This window comes from Anoplopoma fimbria, chromosome 15 (assembly GCF_027596085.1).
Source record: "Anoplopoma fimbria isolate UVic2021 breed Golden Eagle Sablefish chromosome 15, Afim_UVic_2022, whole genome shotgun sequence".
NCBI lineage: Eukaryota > Metazoa > Chordata > Actinopteri > Perciformes > Anoplopomatidae > Anoplopoma > Anoplopoma fimbria.
In genome coordinates, this window is record NC_072463.1 from 1,184,692 (window position 1) to 1,200,618 (window position 15,927).

General features: G+C 46.2%; 1 protein-coding gene across 1 annotated transcript in view; it reads left to right on the forward strand.

Annotated features, from left to right (window-relative positions):
- Nucleotides 1–1,067: 1,067 nt before the first annotated feature.
- LOC129103647 (neuronal PAS domain-containing protein 3) overlaps nt 1,068–15,927 on the forward strand; it is a 271,158-nt gene continuing 256,298 nt past the window's right edge. Inside the window, exon 1 of the mRNA XM_054614220.1 lies at nt 1,068–1,231. Within this exon, the coding sequence (XP_054470195.1) occupies nt 1,068–1,231 (164 nt within the window). The remainder of the gene's footprint in view (nt 1,232–15,927) is intronic.

Consider the following 15,927-nt stretch of genomic DNA (forward strand, 5'->3'; position numbering starts at 1 on the left):
GACAGCTACCTCTCTCTCTCTCTCTCTCTCTCTCTCTCTCTCTCAGAGGACAGCACACACACACACACACACACACACACACACACACACACACACACACACACACACACACACACACACACACACACACACACGCAGGCGCACCGGCATACCGACACACACTCCTCGGCTGTATCACCGTCTCTCTCACACACCGATGTCACTGCCGAGGCTGCTCACTGACTCACTGACCGGCTGATTGACTGGCTGCTCTCTTTCAGGTCCGCTGTTCCTGCAGAGAGACACACACACACACACACACACACACACACACACACACACACACACACACACACACACACACACACACACACACACCGGGTGCCTTCCTCGGATGGAGAGTCCGGAGCTCCCACACCGGGAGGCGACACCTCAGACACGGCTGTCCGTCTGCCTCTCACCGGTGAAACCATCTCCTCTTAGATCCACACTGACTGTTTGAGGAGGAGGAGGAGGAGGAGGAGGAGGAGGGAGGAGGAGGAGACACCGGGACCATGGTCCGGAGCTGCACGCAGGGTTTTCTCTGAAGGATAAAGCAAAGAAGAAGAAGAATAAATAATAATAATAAAGGGAAGAAGCTTCCCCATCCTCTCTGCCATCACTCACTGGTCCTGTTCATCCATCGATCCATTCATTTGGAGACTGTTTGCTTTGCGCACCGGAGTCTCCGGGACCATGATCCGGATCTAGAGGAGAAGAGGAGGAGAAGAGGAGGAGAAGAGGAGGAGGAGAGGAGGAGAAGACCAGCAGAGTTGTTTGTCTTCTGACACCGGATCAATACCGATCCCAGTGATCCCAGTGATCCCAGTAAGCGGTGACTGGTCTGCGTCTGCCGGAGTCTCCGGGACCATGATCCGGATCTAGAGGAGAAGAGGAGGAGAAGAGGAGGAGAAGAGGAGGAGAAGACCAGCAGAGAGAAGAGTGTTGTTTGTCTTCTGACACCGGATCAATACCGATCCCAGTGATCCCAGTGATCCCAGTGATCCCAGTAAGCGGTGACTGGTCTGCGTCTGCCGGGGCTGGGGACCATGATCAGGATCTTCCCGGATTTCAGCGTCCAGGTGACGGCTTCGGGAGCCGGAGGAGGAGGCGGCGGAGGCGGGATGGTGACGGGCCCCCCGGTGGGTCGGGTCCCCGGAGCCACCAACGGGTCCCCGCAGAGCATGCAGGGAATCACCGCCTACCAGCAAAGGTATGTCTGCAGCCAGGGACGACCTGTAGCCTCCTGAGTTTAATATGAAATCATACTTCAATGTTCTCATAGATGTGTGTTTGACATCTTCTTCACGGGACCCTTAATGTTCAGTACAGTTGGGCATCTTTAACTCAGTGGACACTCTTTGGTTTTCCTTTTAAAGACCTTTTGTGAGATATCATGAAGCTGTTTTATCACTGCGTATTTTAAATCAAAGTTGCAATAATCACCCATAAGCTCTGACTGCAGGTGTTCTGCACCATGTGTGGAGCTGGATTAAAAGGGTTTTTTAGGGATAAGAATGAAGCTTTTCATCACATATTTGCTTCTTTTTAAATGCGTAATAAACCGGACGAGATGAAGGAGAATCTGGTGACTTTGATGCCACCGCAAGAGCATCAAATTCAATATCCACAGTTTTTGGGTGTTTTCAAAGCGCCATGAGAATTTATGGGATTGCGGCGGTTCAGTGGAAATAGAGGAGTGAAGTCCAGGTAATTCATTGGGGGAAAACTGGGACGAGGTCCTGCTTACTGAGTGGAAACACTGGAGGTGATTTGTCTGAAATAGAGGACTCGAGTTTATTTCAGAGAAATGCGCTGACTGTTTTCCAGCTGGCCGTGAAGCCGCGGCTGCTTCAGTCCAACCTGCTTCTTTTTTCTGGGGACGATTCTCTCCATCCGTCCAGTTATTCCTTTATTTCCACTCCGATCTGGATCTAAATGACTGGCCGCTCAGTAGGGTTGTCTTTTCTAATCATCTGGAGCCGTGGGGGGGGCCCGAACACACCCCACACACACTAACACACACACTCTTGCCTTATTTGCCCTAAAAAACTCTGTTATTATGGAGTGTAGCTGTGTGTGTGTGTGTGTGTGTAAAGTCTAAAAGCTGTGGGGAGCAAACACGACATAAATCAGAGCCGGGGCCTCTCCGAGAGCGTCTCAGCCCTCTAAAGCAACAAGAATAAGGGCCGTATTGTTATTTAAAGCAGGGCTTCTGGGCACACATTAGACCCCCGGACCCCCACATAAGGGGGGTGGGGGGGTTGGGGGTAGTGGACCTTATGTTTGTGTCCATACGTGGGAGGCGAGGATTAGAGTCGTGGTCTGACACGTCCTCTGATCACGAAGCCGTGCTGGAATTTAACTATGTCGTCATGTGGGACCCGTCAGACGTCCACCAGGACCCCTCTGAGGGCCCCCGGCCCCGCGTTTGAGAACAACACAGGCCTCAATGTCAACTTTATCAAGAAAAAGGTTTGATTATTTGTGCCGCAGACTCTCGTGTTCCATCCAAACAGGCCGTTACTTGTTTAAATAAACCCCCCCGTCTCTCCCCATACATAACGTTTCCCCCAACAAACAGCTGGGAGCTAATATGTTTATACATTACGCTCCATTATCCACGTCGCCTCCGTTTGGCTGCTCTCGGTAAGCAGAGCTGAGGCGGAGCAGCATCCCGGGGAAAGAAGAGCAGAGCGAGGACGCCGGACGGGCTTCAGAGAAATAGAATCAGACGTGAGCAGGTGGCGCCTCGGTTTTCAGAGACGCACGGCGAGAACGGCGTTAAACATCCTCTGCTTTCATTTGTTTTTATCACCAAAATTCATCCAGAAACTCCAGCGTTTGGAGTCCTGAGCTCAGGGATCAACGGGGAGGCTGCTGGGGGTCAAACACGTGACCTCTCTGTTGAGAGAGTGAGAAGAAGCCGGATTGGCTTTTAAATATGCCGGAGCTCGTTTCCACACACGGACGGACGAACCTGCAGACACGGATGCAACAAAATGCTCCTTTTTTTGCTTTGATAAATTAGATTCAGATGCTTTTATTAAAGAGTGGAATGAGTCTGAATTTCAGCTGCAAGTCTCTGCGTCTGCCGTCACACTGATGACACATAACGAGGCTGAAAAGCTCTTCTGATCACATAACTGCACACGCGTGGATCTCCAGACCCCGGGGTCACCCCCCCTCCAGTCTTTATATTTTTCCACCACAGCACCGCCTGTAACCCCCGTGTTTGTGTGGAGAATACCCAGCATGCCTTTGACCTTGACAGGTCATTGGTATAGAGAGGGAGGCTTTTCAGCTTCCAGGGCTGCAGCCTGGGGGTTAATCACACAGCACACCGATTAGGTTACAATGAATTATACATTTAAAAAAAATAAAAAAGGAGGAATTTAAATGAATGTGGAGAGAAGAGAAAGACAGAAGAAGCAGGCGGTGGTTCCTGTTGGAGGATAATGAGCCATCGCTGACGTGCAAACATCAAAGTCTGCAGGGAAATATGTTTTAGTGTCCGGAATATAAAAAGAGAGGAGGACCGTTTAGATTATTACAGATATTATCTGCTCATAACAAACTGAAGCATGCTTTCACGCAAACACCGGAACATCTTGAAATATGCACAAAAAAAAGGCAGCAGCACAAAAAGTTATTGATATTTTTGTAATGTGAAGTGAGACGTTTGCTGTGATGTGTTTATTATGACACTGGAGGGTGAGGAGGAGGAGGTGTGTGTGTGTGTGTGTGTGTGTGTGTGTGTGTGTGTGTGTGTGTGTGTGTGTGTGTGTGTGTGTGTGTGTGTGTGTGTGTGGAAGGGAATGGATCTGATTTACAGGGCAACCATCCAAATAAATCACCCATCAACCACCGCGCACGCTGGCTGGTGTGTATTTTCTTTTCTTTTATAGATGGTTTAAAAATATTGGATTAATAATAATAATAATAATAATAATAATCCCACTGTGCAACCAGGGAGAGAGAATGAAACACACACACACACACACACACACACACACACACACACACACACACACACACACACACACACACACACACACACACACACTCTGGTTCCTGCAGCTGCGTGGAGAGACACGGAGATGCGTTCTGTCCCTTTCTGTCTCCGGTGTCCTGCCTCCTGTCGGAGGAGGGACGATGCTCTCGGACGCCCGGCCGACAGTGACGCTCCTCCGGGACTCTAACGGACAGAATGTAAAGATCTGTCGCTCCTGTTGTTGGGTTTTTTCCTCCTCCTCCTCCTCTCTCTCCTCCGGAGCGCAATCCTTCTGTAGAACCAGAACCCAGGCTGTGGAGAGAGAGAGAGAGAGAGAGAGAGAGAGAGAGAGATCTGAGAGGCGTCCACCCCGGGTTCCCCTCACTCCACCCGGCATGCCCGTGATGCTGCAGCCGCTCATCCACCTCCACCTGCACCTCCACCTGCACCGCGCGTTGTTTCCACGCTCCTGAGCGGCGGCGGAGGAGAGACACGCACAAGACGCACACACACACACACACATGCACGCTCACACACATGCACACGCACACATGCACGCTCACACACATGCACACGCACACTCACTCACGCACACTCACGCACACGGACATGGCTTTTGTCTTAACACACGGACCATGACGCATTGCTGTCAGGGCGCAGCGCACCGCCGCGACTCCGCGTCCAGATAAACCCGAGAGAGAGAGAGAGAGAGAGGAGAGAGAGAGAGAGAGAGAGAGAGAGAGAGAGAGGAGAGAGAGAGAGGAGGAGGGAGAGAGAGAGAGAGAGAGAGAGAGAGAGAGAGAGAGAGAGAGGAGAGAGAAGAGAGAGAGAGAGGGAGGAGAGGGAGAGAGAGAGAGAGAGAGAGAGGAGAGAGAGAGAGAGAGAGAGAGGGAGAGAGGAGAGGGAGAGAGAGAGAGGAGAGAGAGAGAGGAGGAGAGGAGGAGAGAGAGAGGAGAGAGAGAGGGAGGAGAGAGAGAGAGGGAGGAGGAGAGAGAGGGAGGAGAGGAGAGAACAGAAAGTAAGAAATCAAATAATTGTTGCAGGAAGATGGCGCCCACCAAGCCGAGCATCCAGCAGGACCCGACGCGGAAAGAACGGTAACGGGGCTTCGGCTTTCCTCCTCCTCTCCTCCTCCCTCCTCCTCTCCTCCTCCTCCTCCTCCTCCTCCTCCTCTCCTCCTCCTCCTCCTCCTCCTCCTCCTCCTGCATGCTCCCCGCTGCAGCACCGGCTGCTCCCGCGTCGCCTTGCGTTTTATCCCGAGCACCTGAAGGTGTCAGGAGGAACGCAGCTTCCCTTTCAGAGGAGAGGAGAGGCGTGCGTGGCCGTGCGTGTGTGTGCGTGCGTGTGTGTGTGTGTGTGTGTGTGTGTGTGTGTGTGTGTGTGTGGGTAACAGGTCGGTCGGCTGACACTGAGGACTGTGTTTGGTTTTCCTGCTGCTGTCTCGCCTCTCTCCCCCCAGATGCATGCGTGATAAGTCATGCGTGATAAGTCGTGCGTGATAAGTCGTGCGTGGTGCGTTGGTGTGCAGGTTTGGGAGCCATGCAGTGTGTTGACGTTGCAAGCAGGCAAGGTGTGTGTGTGTGTGTGTGTGTGTGTGTGTGTGTGTGAGAGAGGGTCGAGGAAAACATGTGCATCCATCGATGACAAACGTGTGTGTTTCTACTACTGCTGTGCACAGTGTGTGTGTGTGTGTGTGTGTGTGTGTGTGTGTGTGTGTGTGTGTGTGTGTGTGTGTGTGTGTAAATTAGCAGGAAGTTTTAATGTGGAGGGGTGTGCGTGTTTCTTCCCTGCTCGGGTCAAACAGCAGAGCAGGACGTGACCTTACAGCTGGTTCACTGCCTCCGACTGTTCCAGGTGGAAATAAGAATAATTGTGTTTTCATACGTAAACATGTTGTGTTCTATATTTCACACCTGATCAACTGGTGGGTTGGTATTGGTGGTGGTTATGCAGATCTATTGATATGAACGTCTCGGTGTTTGTCCTCTTCAGTCGCTGTGTGGAAACGTTAAAGCTCACTTTAGTTTTTACACCTGCTGTTTTTGGAAACGCTTCATTTAGAGACAATCACTACACTTTAATTCTATTCTTTCTATTTCTAATCATCCTCTCTTGTTAGAACCATGTGACACTATTGGACGCTGTTCTCCTGTAAGAAAACACATCATTCCTTTCTCTTCTGACATTATGTTCTCTGGAGGAGCATGCATATCCTTCACCTGTTGACTTAAATATGAAGCTCGGATGTTATTCTATTCTATTCTATTCTTGTGTTCAAGCTGCTCACTTCTTTATTCTATTCTGTTCTCTTCTGGCAGATTGGACAGGAGAACAGAGTCTTGTTGCTTTAAAGAAATGACAAACAAACTCATAACTTTGATTCTATTCTATGTTTTGCAATCGTCTTTGTGTAAACGTGTGTTTAAAGTTGCCTTCTGCGTCTATTCTATTCTATTTCACAGATGTTTCTCTACATTGTGGATGCTCTATTAGAGCCTACTCAGTCTAGTCGACATATAGTGGAATCTTATCTCCATGGGAAGAAACGTTTCTGCACCAGTTTGTTCAGGAATGTCAACTCTTTTGTTCTTTCATGGCGGTGATGAAATGAGTTTCAGTGTTTCTACTGTGTGTAAACGTGTATCATGGTTCTGAAGCTGTTTGAACCGAGCAGCTGACGTTGTTCATGTGGACGGAGGTTCTCTGTAGAACCTCACATCTGTTGTGATGAAGGAGAAGGCTGCAGAGGTCATTTAGTTTGGCCTCTCTGAGGTCGGACGTCGTCCTGTTTCACAACGCCACACCTGCTCCGACAGGAATGTGAATGTGGAAGTGGACATTTGGCAAATATTGTTGAAATGCGAAGCTTGTTTTTTTTTTTTTTCATGCCATGATGTGGATTCTGTCGTCCTGTAATTATTTGTCAGGACTCAGGTGTGTGTTTGAGCCTGTAAATAGTGAAACCAGCCCAGCAGACAGCAGCTGTGAAAGTGACGCAGTGAGTTTTCACACTGCAGCTCTGAGTTTTCTGACTCAAATCTGATGAAAGAATCTGAACGGAGGTTTCATTTCCCTTATGCATCTCAACCACAACAGCAGACCGTCAACGGCACGTATCCTCATACGACGGGTCTTATTTCTTACGGAAAAGTTACTCCGTTTTTTCCTACTGAAGTCCAGCAACACGTGTCAGATTTTCTCGTTGCATAATCACAGTTTTGTTAGAATAAACGACCGTCTTCACAGGAAACAACTCGGTTAGGTTTAAGCAACAAAACTGCTTATTTATGTTAAGAAAAAGATCCCTGTTTCAGTTAAAATAACTACAGAAGTTACTCATAATTTTTCGTATGTTTTCATACAAAAGTCCAGCAACAAGCGTCAATTTCTGCTCTTTATATGAATACAGTGTTTTCAAATCTTCCGTCTTCACAGGAAACAACTTTGTTAGGTTTTGGTAAAGATGGTGGTTTGGGTTAAAATAACTAGAGAAGCTATGACTTCAGCTGTGACTGAAGTACATAAGTTACGTGACGAATGAACGTCGACTTCTTGTTTCACATGAGGAACAAACAGTCTGCTGGAGGAAAGACTGGTTTTCGTTTCACCCATTCTGTGTTGGTTTTTGCAGTTTTTATACTTACTTTTTTATGATTATGCAGATAACCTACCTGATTTCATGTGAGATCTACGAATAAGCTTATTCATTTTTGTATTTATAGCTACGAGCGCCGTATGAGAACATCCTGTAAAATGATCCACTGCTATCTGAAGCCTCACATTTGAGTTTTCAGTTTTTTTGTACAGTTGTTTGAGCTTTGCACGTCAGTCTGAGCAGGAAGCAGGACTGAAAAATAGATGCTTCGGTTCAGCAAAAGTATAACAAAGCCTGTCTGCATGATCAGAGTGTAGTTTGTTACCACACGCCGCAGACTATGACTGCAGTCAGAGGTTTCAGGTGAGAGCTGAGCAGCAGATTAACAGCCGGCTATTTGCATACGTGTGCTGTTAAAGAGGTGGAGAGTGGGCGAAGGGTCAGAGGTCAAATGTATAGAGCTGAAATTACACTTCACGGCTGTCCAGCCTGCACTTCCACTGATTCTGCTACAAAGAGGGTTTTTATCCTTTAATTTGTCCTGAGCCGGGGAGGCAGGAAGCTCCGAGCTGACGGGAGGAAGATGAATTCATGAGACGTATTATCTGATATTACCTCGGCCTTTCGGCTCACCTGCTGGAGGAGAACGTTTCTCAGCGACAGTCTGCTGCTCTCACAGCTCACGTCTCTCTGAGCGACCGCAGAAGGAGACCGGGCTCTTGTTGGATTTATGCACAAACTGATTTTGGAGGATCGTTTTTAAGGGAGATTCTCCACAGCAGATGGGACATTTTTCTTCTAGATTTAAAACCTAAAAGTCAAACACAATGATGAAGCAGTGTGTTTGGAGACGTCACTCTGCTGTTTGTATTTCTGAGGCGATCAGGGAGGAAAACAGGATGATGGAATGTGAACACTGTGTTGTTGCCCAAAACACTGAACCATCTGCCTTTCATTGTGGAAATTCAGATCTTTTATCAGCTTATCATCAAACTACCTGCTTGTCTCTGCTTTCGGGGGCAGAAAGCAGAATATCTGAGCTGCACATCAGGAAATATACAGCCAGGCTGGTCCTTTTTGACTGCTTTATTCCATATAGTTACAAATCATAAACAGGGTTTGGACTATAGGATGGTCTCCTGATTGACAGTCCTGTATTTGTTTGACCCGACCTCCTACCTACATGGATTTCAGTGGACTCTGATTAGAAACGTGTTTGTATTTTTTTAAGTTTAAAGCAACAAACATCATGGTTAAAGCAGGACTTTTTATCTTTTAAAAGAATGCTCAATGCTTTGATTCTCTAACAAATGTAGATCCTGTGCAACTGTACTTGCACTGGTATGACCAGAGGAGGATACTGTTAGAAAACTGTCAGTGAATGTTTGTTGTGCTATGTTTACGCTGTACTTTAGCACTGCGCTCATAAACCACAAAATGAAAACCAGTAATCACACCGTACTTCGTTTGTCTGAAGCATCACAGAAACTTAAAGGATCTGGGGGATCAATATGCCTTTTTTCCCCTATAATCTGAGATGGATTCAATTCTGTAAACATCAGAATAGTTGATGTAAACTAATATTTCCTGTTGGTAGAGCTGAACCCAGGTCAGACGGATTCGGTTTGTTCAACCATCAACACTATCAGAACAGAACAGCGAGTTCTGAACTGAGACAGTTTCACAGGAAAATCCATTTTTCAGCAGCAGCCTATGAAAAATCTGCGGTGTGTCCTTGAATGCACCATCAAGAGGAGACTCTTGTTGTAGCTGCACCACGTGCCGATACCCCGGTGTTGACGTTGGTGGGGGGGTAGAAGAAGAAAAAGGTGATTAAATGTTTTATTGTGATGAATCGTCTCTCTGCTGCAGGTTTTCTTGTCTCTGCAAGCTGCTTTTGGTAGAAATGAACAGAAAGCGATGGCTGCCTGGAAGGAAGGAAATCAATCTAAAAACTGATGGTTTGTTTGGGCAATAAAGTGCACAAATTTGTAGGTAATCCATCTATTAATTCCTCTCCTCGTCCATTCATCTTCTCCTGCCTCCAACGCTACATTCTGCCACCATTTACTCCCTAACATCCATCCATCCATCCCTACATTCATCTCTCCATCTGCTCCCCTCCCCCTCCACCCGCACTGTGTGTGTCTGTGTGCTTGTGTGTGTGTGTGTGTGTGTGTGTGTGTTTTCTGCTAAAGGCTGTCAGGCAGCAACAGCGTTTTGGCTGAGCTGCTGTTTGTGGATCTATTTCTGGGGGCATTTCAGCAGCGATAGGCATCTGGAGGAGACCAAATTAATTTCCAGGTAGAGAGAGAGAGAGAGAGAGAGAGAGAGAGAGAGAGAGAGAGAGGAAATGGGGGTAGAAGGAGGAGGACAGACTTCATAGCCGACTGCACAAGTGCTTCCACTATCAGTACACTACATTGGCTCTGGAGAGGAAGATGATGGAGAGATGATGGAGAGAGAGCCGGACTGAGCGAGAGACAAAGAGGTGGACGTTTAGACCAGACAGGAGGATAAATTCTGATGGGAGTCAAATAGAGAGCGATATGAAGGGGATAAAAACAGGAAGTATTTAGATACTTTGTAGGAAGTGTTAAACAGGCCCTATTCTGATATTTTCCGGCTGCATATTTTTGTCTCCAGTTACAACATGTTTACATGCGTTAATGCTCATAATCACCTCTTCTCACCCTCTCTCTGAAACGCTCCGTTGTAGCGCTAGCTCCTCCCTCCAGAAAGCAAAGTCTGCTCTGATTGGTCAGCTAGCCCGCTCTGTTGTGATTGGTCAACGTTTCACATTTCAAAAAACGTCCTCCCGTCTCTCTCTTTTGTTGTTTGAGGGCCAAACTAGCCGGAAGGAGTTTTCCTTCACTTCCGTAACATTGTGACCTCATAAAGTTACATTGTGACCTCATAAAGTTACATTGTGACCTTATGACCTCATAAAGTTACATTATGACCTCATAAAGTTACAGAAGTGAAGGAGAGAATCGGGTTTCGGCAACAAAACTACTTATTTAGTTAAAGATTTTGGTTTGGTGTACAGCTTTTCTACGTCACTCCCCCTCAGTCAAAATATGGTCACTTCTGTTCACTGGCTGCAAAAAAAACAAGATGGCGACGTCAAACGCTGAACTCGAGGTTTCTTGAAAAGTATTAATGCCATGAAAGAAGAATACTTTTTGCACTAAAAGTAAATTAGAATGTGACCAATCTTATACCAAAAAAATCAATGTTTTACTCCACATAGTCGTCAGTTAATCATATGAGAACTAAGAGGAATGATATGAAGGACGTCAGGCTCAGAGAAGGAGAACCGTTTGGATTAAATATTAACAGTGAGGAAGACGATAAAACAGGAAGGATGAATAAGAGATGGAGAACACGAAGAGGAGGAAGAAACAAAGAGGAAGATGTGGACTTAATGTAGGAAAACCCTCAAAGAGCAGAGAGTCTGAAGCTGTGATGGTGGAAATCACTCCTCGTCCTGATTGGCTCCCACCAGCGGACGACTGTTGAATCAAACTCACCCGCAGGCCGGATAAAAGCCTCTTAAAGCCTGGAGGAGCGCTCGCTTAGCTGTCCCAGAGGACGCAGGTGGGTGGGAACACCTGCCTGATCGCCTAAAGCCAGCACGTGTGTGTGTGTGTGTGTGTGTGTGTGTGTGTGTGTGTGTGTGTGTGTGTGTGTGTGTGTGTGTGTGTGTGTGTGTGTGTGTGTGTGTGTGTGTGTGTGTGTGTGTGTGTGTGTGTGTGTGTGTGTGTGTGTTTTGATAATTTCTAAACTCTATGAGAGCCGCTATGCTCTCATGGTTTTATTTTTCTTGATGGTTTTGTCTTGTTTATATGCCTTTGCTGTATTTTATTGTACAGCAGTTTGGTCAACAGTTTATGTTTTTAAATGTGCTCTATGAATATATTTGGTTCGGATAATGTATTCAATAATGTTTAATACTGATCTTCACTCAGAGTGAGTGAAGGACAGACAACATTATGAAACCAAATGCAACATGCAGCGTGTTTTGACTCAGTTTATTTCAGTTTTTTCCCCGATGTCTTATTATAATTCCCTAAAAATATACTGATATTAAAATTCCATATTTTAGTTTTAAGTAATCAGGATATTTAAACGTCCAGGAAACTGAGTCAGTCCCAGTCTGTCAAAGTTATTACATAATCAGCGACTTTTAGAATGAAGTCTTATTTTTAACAGGTGTACATATAATTGTTTTTTATATAACCAAAAAATCATCTTAATATTATTTCTTATAAAGACAGACTTAGTGGCTCTAAAGCGTTGATGATGTTGAAACCGAAGAAGCATCTGTTCTTTAAATACATTAAATATTTAGTTTTGCAGCTTATTGTAATATGTATCTTACAGTAAAGAGCTTTGTTTGTTACCCCTGACTTTAAACATGAAGCTCTAAAACGTTCTCAAAGAGCTGCAGAACTATGAGACCTTCTTTTGTTTCTGTGGTTTGATTTCTGTCACCTGACTTTGTCTCATATTAGAATCCGTCCTCTGCTAAAAAAAGAGACGGAGGACGGATTAAGAGGAGGAAGAGAGAGAGAGAGAGACAGACAGGGAGCAAGAAAGAGAGACAGGGAGAGAGAGAGAGAGAGACAGACAGGGAGCAAGAAAGAGAGACAGGGAGAGAGACAGACAGACAGAGCAAGAAAGAGAGAGGGAGGGAGAGAGAGAGACAGACAGACAGAAGGGAGAGAGAGACAAGAGCAAGAAAGAGAGAGAGACAGACAGGGAGGGAGAGAGGAGAAAGACAGGGAGGGAGGGAGAGGGAGAAGGAGGGAGAGAGAGACAGACAGGGAGGGAGGGAGAGAGAGACAGAGAGGAGGGACAGACAGGGAGGAGAGACAGGAGGAGAGAGAGAGAGAGACAGACAGGGAGGAGGGAGAGAGAGACAGACAGACAGACAGGAAGGGAGAGAGAGAGAGACAGAGAGACAGACAGGAAGGGAGAGAGAGAGAGACAGACAGGGAAGGGAGAGAGAGAGAGACAGACAGACAGGAAGGGAGAGAGAAAGAGACAGACAGACAGGAGGGAGAGGAGAGAGACAGAGAGGGAGAGGGAGAGACAGACAGAGAGGGAGACAGAGGGAGACAGACAGAGGGAGAGAGACAGACAGAGAGGGAGACAGGCCTGTGGTGGTGGTTAGTTTTGGCAAACTTTCAGAAACAACAGAAAAACCACAAAGTTGGCTTTGTCTCCCAAACACTCCCCCCCTCCTCCCTCCTCTTCCTCCACCGAGGGTGAAATAACACAATAAAATGTCCCTTTACCCCGTTCGAGAGAGAGAGAGAGAGAGAGAGAGAGAGAGAGAGAGAGAGAGAGAGAGAGGTTTGGCAGTGGTTCGGTGTTTCTTTCCTGACGTGTTGTTAGGAAACGACTCGAGACGCTTAAACAGCCCAAAGAAAAAAGAAAAAGAAGCTTTTTAAGTTTTGAGTTCTGGTCCGGCTTCCCCTCTGTGATTTCACCAGATTGGTTTTGTCCAGACATGCATGTAAACACGGTAATCAGAGAGAAGAAGAAGAAGAAGAAGAAGAAGAAGAAGAGAAGAAGATGTCTGAGTGAAAATTGCTTTCCCTTTTTTTTTTTCTCAAACTAAATTTACATTTGTCTCTGTGGAGGAGAAATGCATAGAAAACGTCTCCGTCTGCAGCAGTTTGTTACCAAATAACAATGTGTAAATATTCTGCTGCTCTCCGCTCCGACACACACACACACACACACACACACACACACACACACACACACACACACACACACACACACACACACACACACACACACACACACACACACACACACACACACACACACACACACACACTTTTTTTTGTCCCAGATGGAGAAAACGTATGAAAATGTAAATTACGCCGTTTTTGTTTTTTTCCCGGCGGCTGAAATCACAAAGGTGTTGTTAGGAACGTTTTTCTCATTTTACATAAACTAATGCTGTTTGTGTTTCAGCCTCCATGTTGCTTGTGACAGAGTGAACTCTGGTCTGTTTATGTGACGCACAGCTCTGCTTACAAAGACAAACTGTTACTCTGAATGAGGAGAAGTGTTCTCAAGGCCTCCATGAGCTGGACGAGAACTAGTTTAAGTGTGGAGTTTGTATTATATTCCTCATCCTCGTTTATCCTCTCTCTCCTCTCCTCTCCTATCTGTCCAGCTCCTCTCTCTCACCTCTCTCTCTCCTTCCTCATCTCTTTTCTCTCCTCCTTCCTCTTCTCTTGTTCCTCCTCTCCTCTTTTCTTTCCTACCTTCTCTTCACTCTTCCTTCCTCTCTCCTCTCTCATCTCTCTCCTCCTCCCCTCCTCCTCCTCTCCTCCTCTCCTCCTCCTGTAGACAGAGGATGTAATCAGCTCAGACCTGCTGACTCGGCAGCTTCCCACCTCAGGACCAATATCTACCTGTCCTTGAGAACACACACTTCAATTATACGACACCTTAGATTGGTTAAACACACACACACACACACACACACACACACACACACACACACACACACACACACACACACACACACACACACACACACACACACACACACACACACACACACACACACTGTTCCATCTCTATATTACTCTTTTCTCACTTTTGTGTTATTTCTTTCTTCTTCTCTTTCTCTTTTTGTCGTTCCTTCTTCTTTCATTCTTTTGTTATTGCCTCTCTCTCTCTCTCTCTCTCTCTCTCTCTCTCCTCACCCCTCCATCCTTTCTTGCTTGTTCATGTTGATTCACATTCAGAGTTAACAGTAAAAAACGTGATCGCTGCCTTTGAGTTGACTCGACGTTTTCATCTCCTCCTCTCCTTTGTTGAATATTCTTCTTTAGAGGAGAGAAACATCTTAATTTAACTTTAAATGTCTAAAAAAAGAGTTGATAACTTTGGCAAACATCAACAGTTGATTATGTCCATTCTTTCATCTCTTTTAAGTGATACATTTAGTTTCTCCATTTAAAAAGGCTACTTTGTCCACAAGAGCAGGGTCGTATAGATATGGATGCTGTTAAAGTTTAGTTCAGTAACAACAACACTGAGTCCAAATCCAAAGAATAGTCGCTGAAATTGTGATGCATTCATCCATTCATGCATTTTATTTTGCATAAAAGCTTTAAGCATAAAAAAGAAAATCAAATTAAAACCAATTTTCAAAAGTTAGTTTTTGTCATTTTATTGTGAAAAACACTTTACGATGAAATTTAAGATGCAGTTAAACATAGTAAAGATAGTAAACTAAATACAAACAGTGTATCTTTGTAAGTATTGAGACAAACAGTAACACTTTTTGGTTCTGCAGGTGTGTGTGTGTGTGCGTGCGTGCGTGTGTGTGTGTGTGTGTGTGTGTGTGTGTGTGTGTGTGTGTGTGTGTTGAGTCCAGCAGGTAAACCAGGAGCTGTAACATGTAGATCAGCCAGCTGCTCGTATTGTTGCTTCAATCCCAAGAGGAATTATTTGGAGATTAATTTGTGTGTGTGTGTGTGTGTGTGTGTGTGTGTGTGTGTGTGTGTGTGTGTGTGTGTGTGTGTGTGTGTGTGTGTGTGTGTGTGTGTGTGTGTGTGTGTGTGTGTGTGTGTGTGTGTGTGTGTGTGTGTCCAGTTGCCAGGACAGGTGTTGCAGCATGATGATGATCTTCTGCTCCTGTTGTCATCTCTCTGTCTTTGTCCCGTGTGTTTGATACCAGCGTGTGTGTGTGTGTGTGTGTGTGTGTGTGTGTACGTTATGTTTATTGATGCATGTGTGTTTTTTTTTTTCACATGAAATGTCCGTCTGTCCTTCTCTTCCTCCTCCTCTACTTCCTCCCTCTCCTCTGCTCTCATTACCTCCTCTCGTCTCCTCTCCTCTGCTCTCATCTCCTCCTCTCTCATTACCTCTCGTCTCCTCTCCTCTGCTCTCATTACCTCCTCTCGTCTCCTCTCCTCTGCTCTCATTACCTCCTCTCGTCTCCTCTCGTCTCCTCTCCTCTGCTCTCATTACCTCCTCTCGTCTCCTCTCCTCTGTCTCTCTCCTCTGCTCTCATTACCTCCTCTCGTCTCCTCTCCTCTGCTCTCATTACCTCCTCTCGTCTCCTCTCCTCTGCTCTCATTACCTCCTCTCGTCTCCTCTCCTCTGCTCTCATTACCTCCTCCGTCTCTCTCCTCTCCTCTGCTCTCTCATCTACTCTCCTCCTCTCTCCTCTCCTCTGTCTCCCTCTCCTCTCCTCTCGTCTCCTCTCCTCTGCTCTCATTACTCCTCCTCGTCTCCTCTCCTCTGCTCTCATTACCTCCTCTCGTCTCCTCTATGCCCC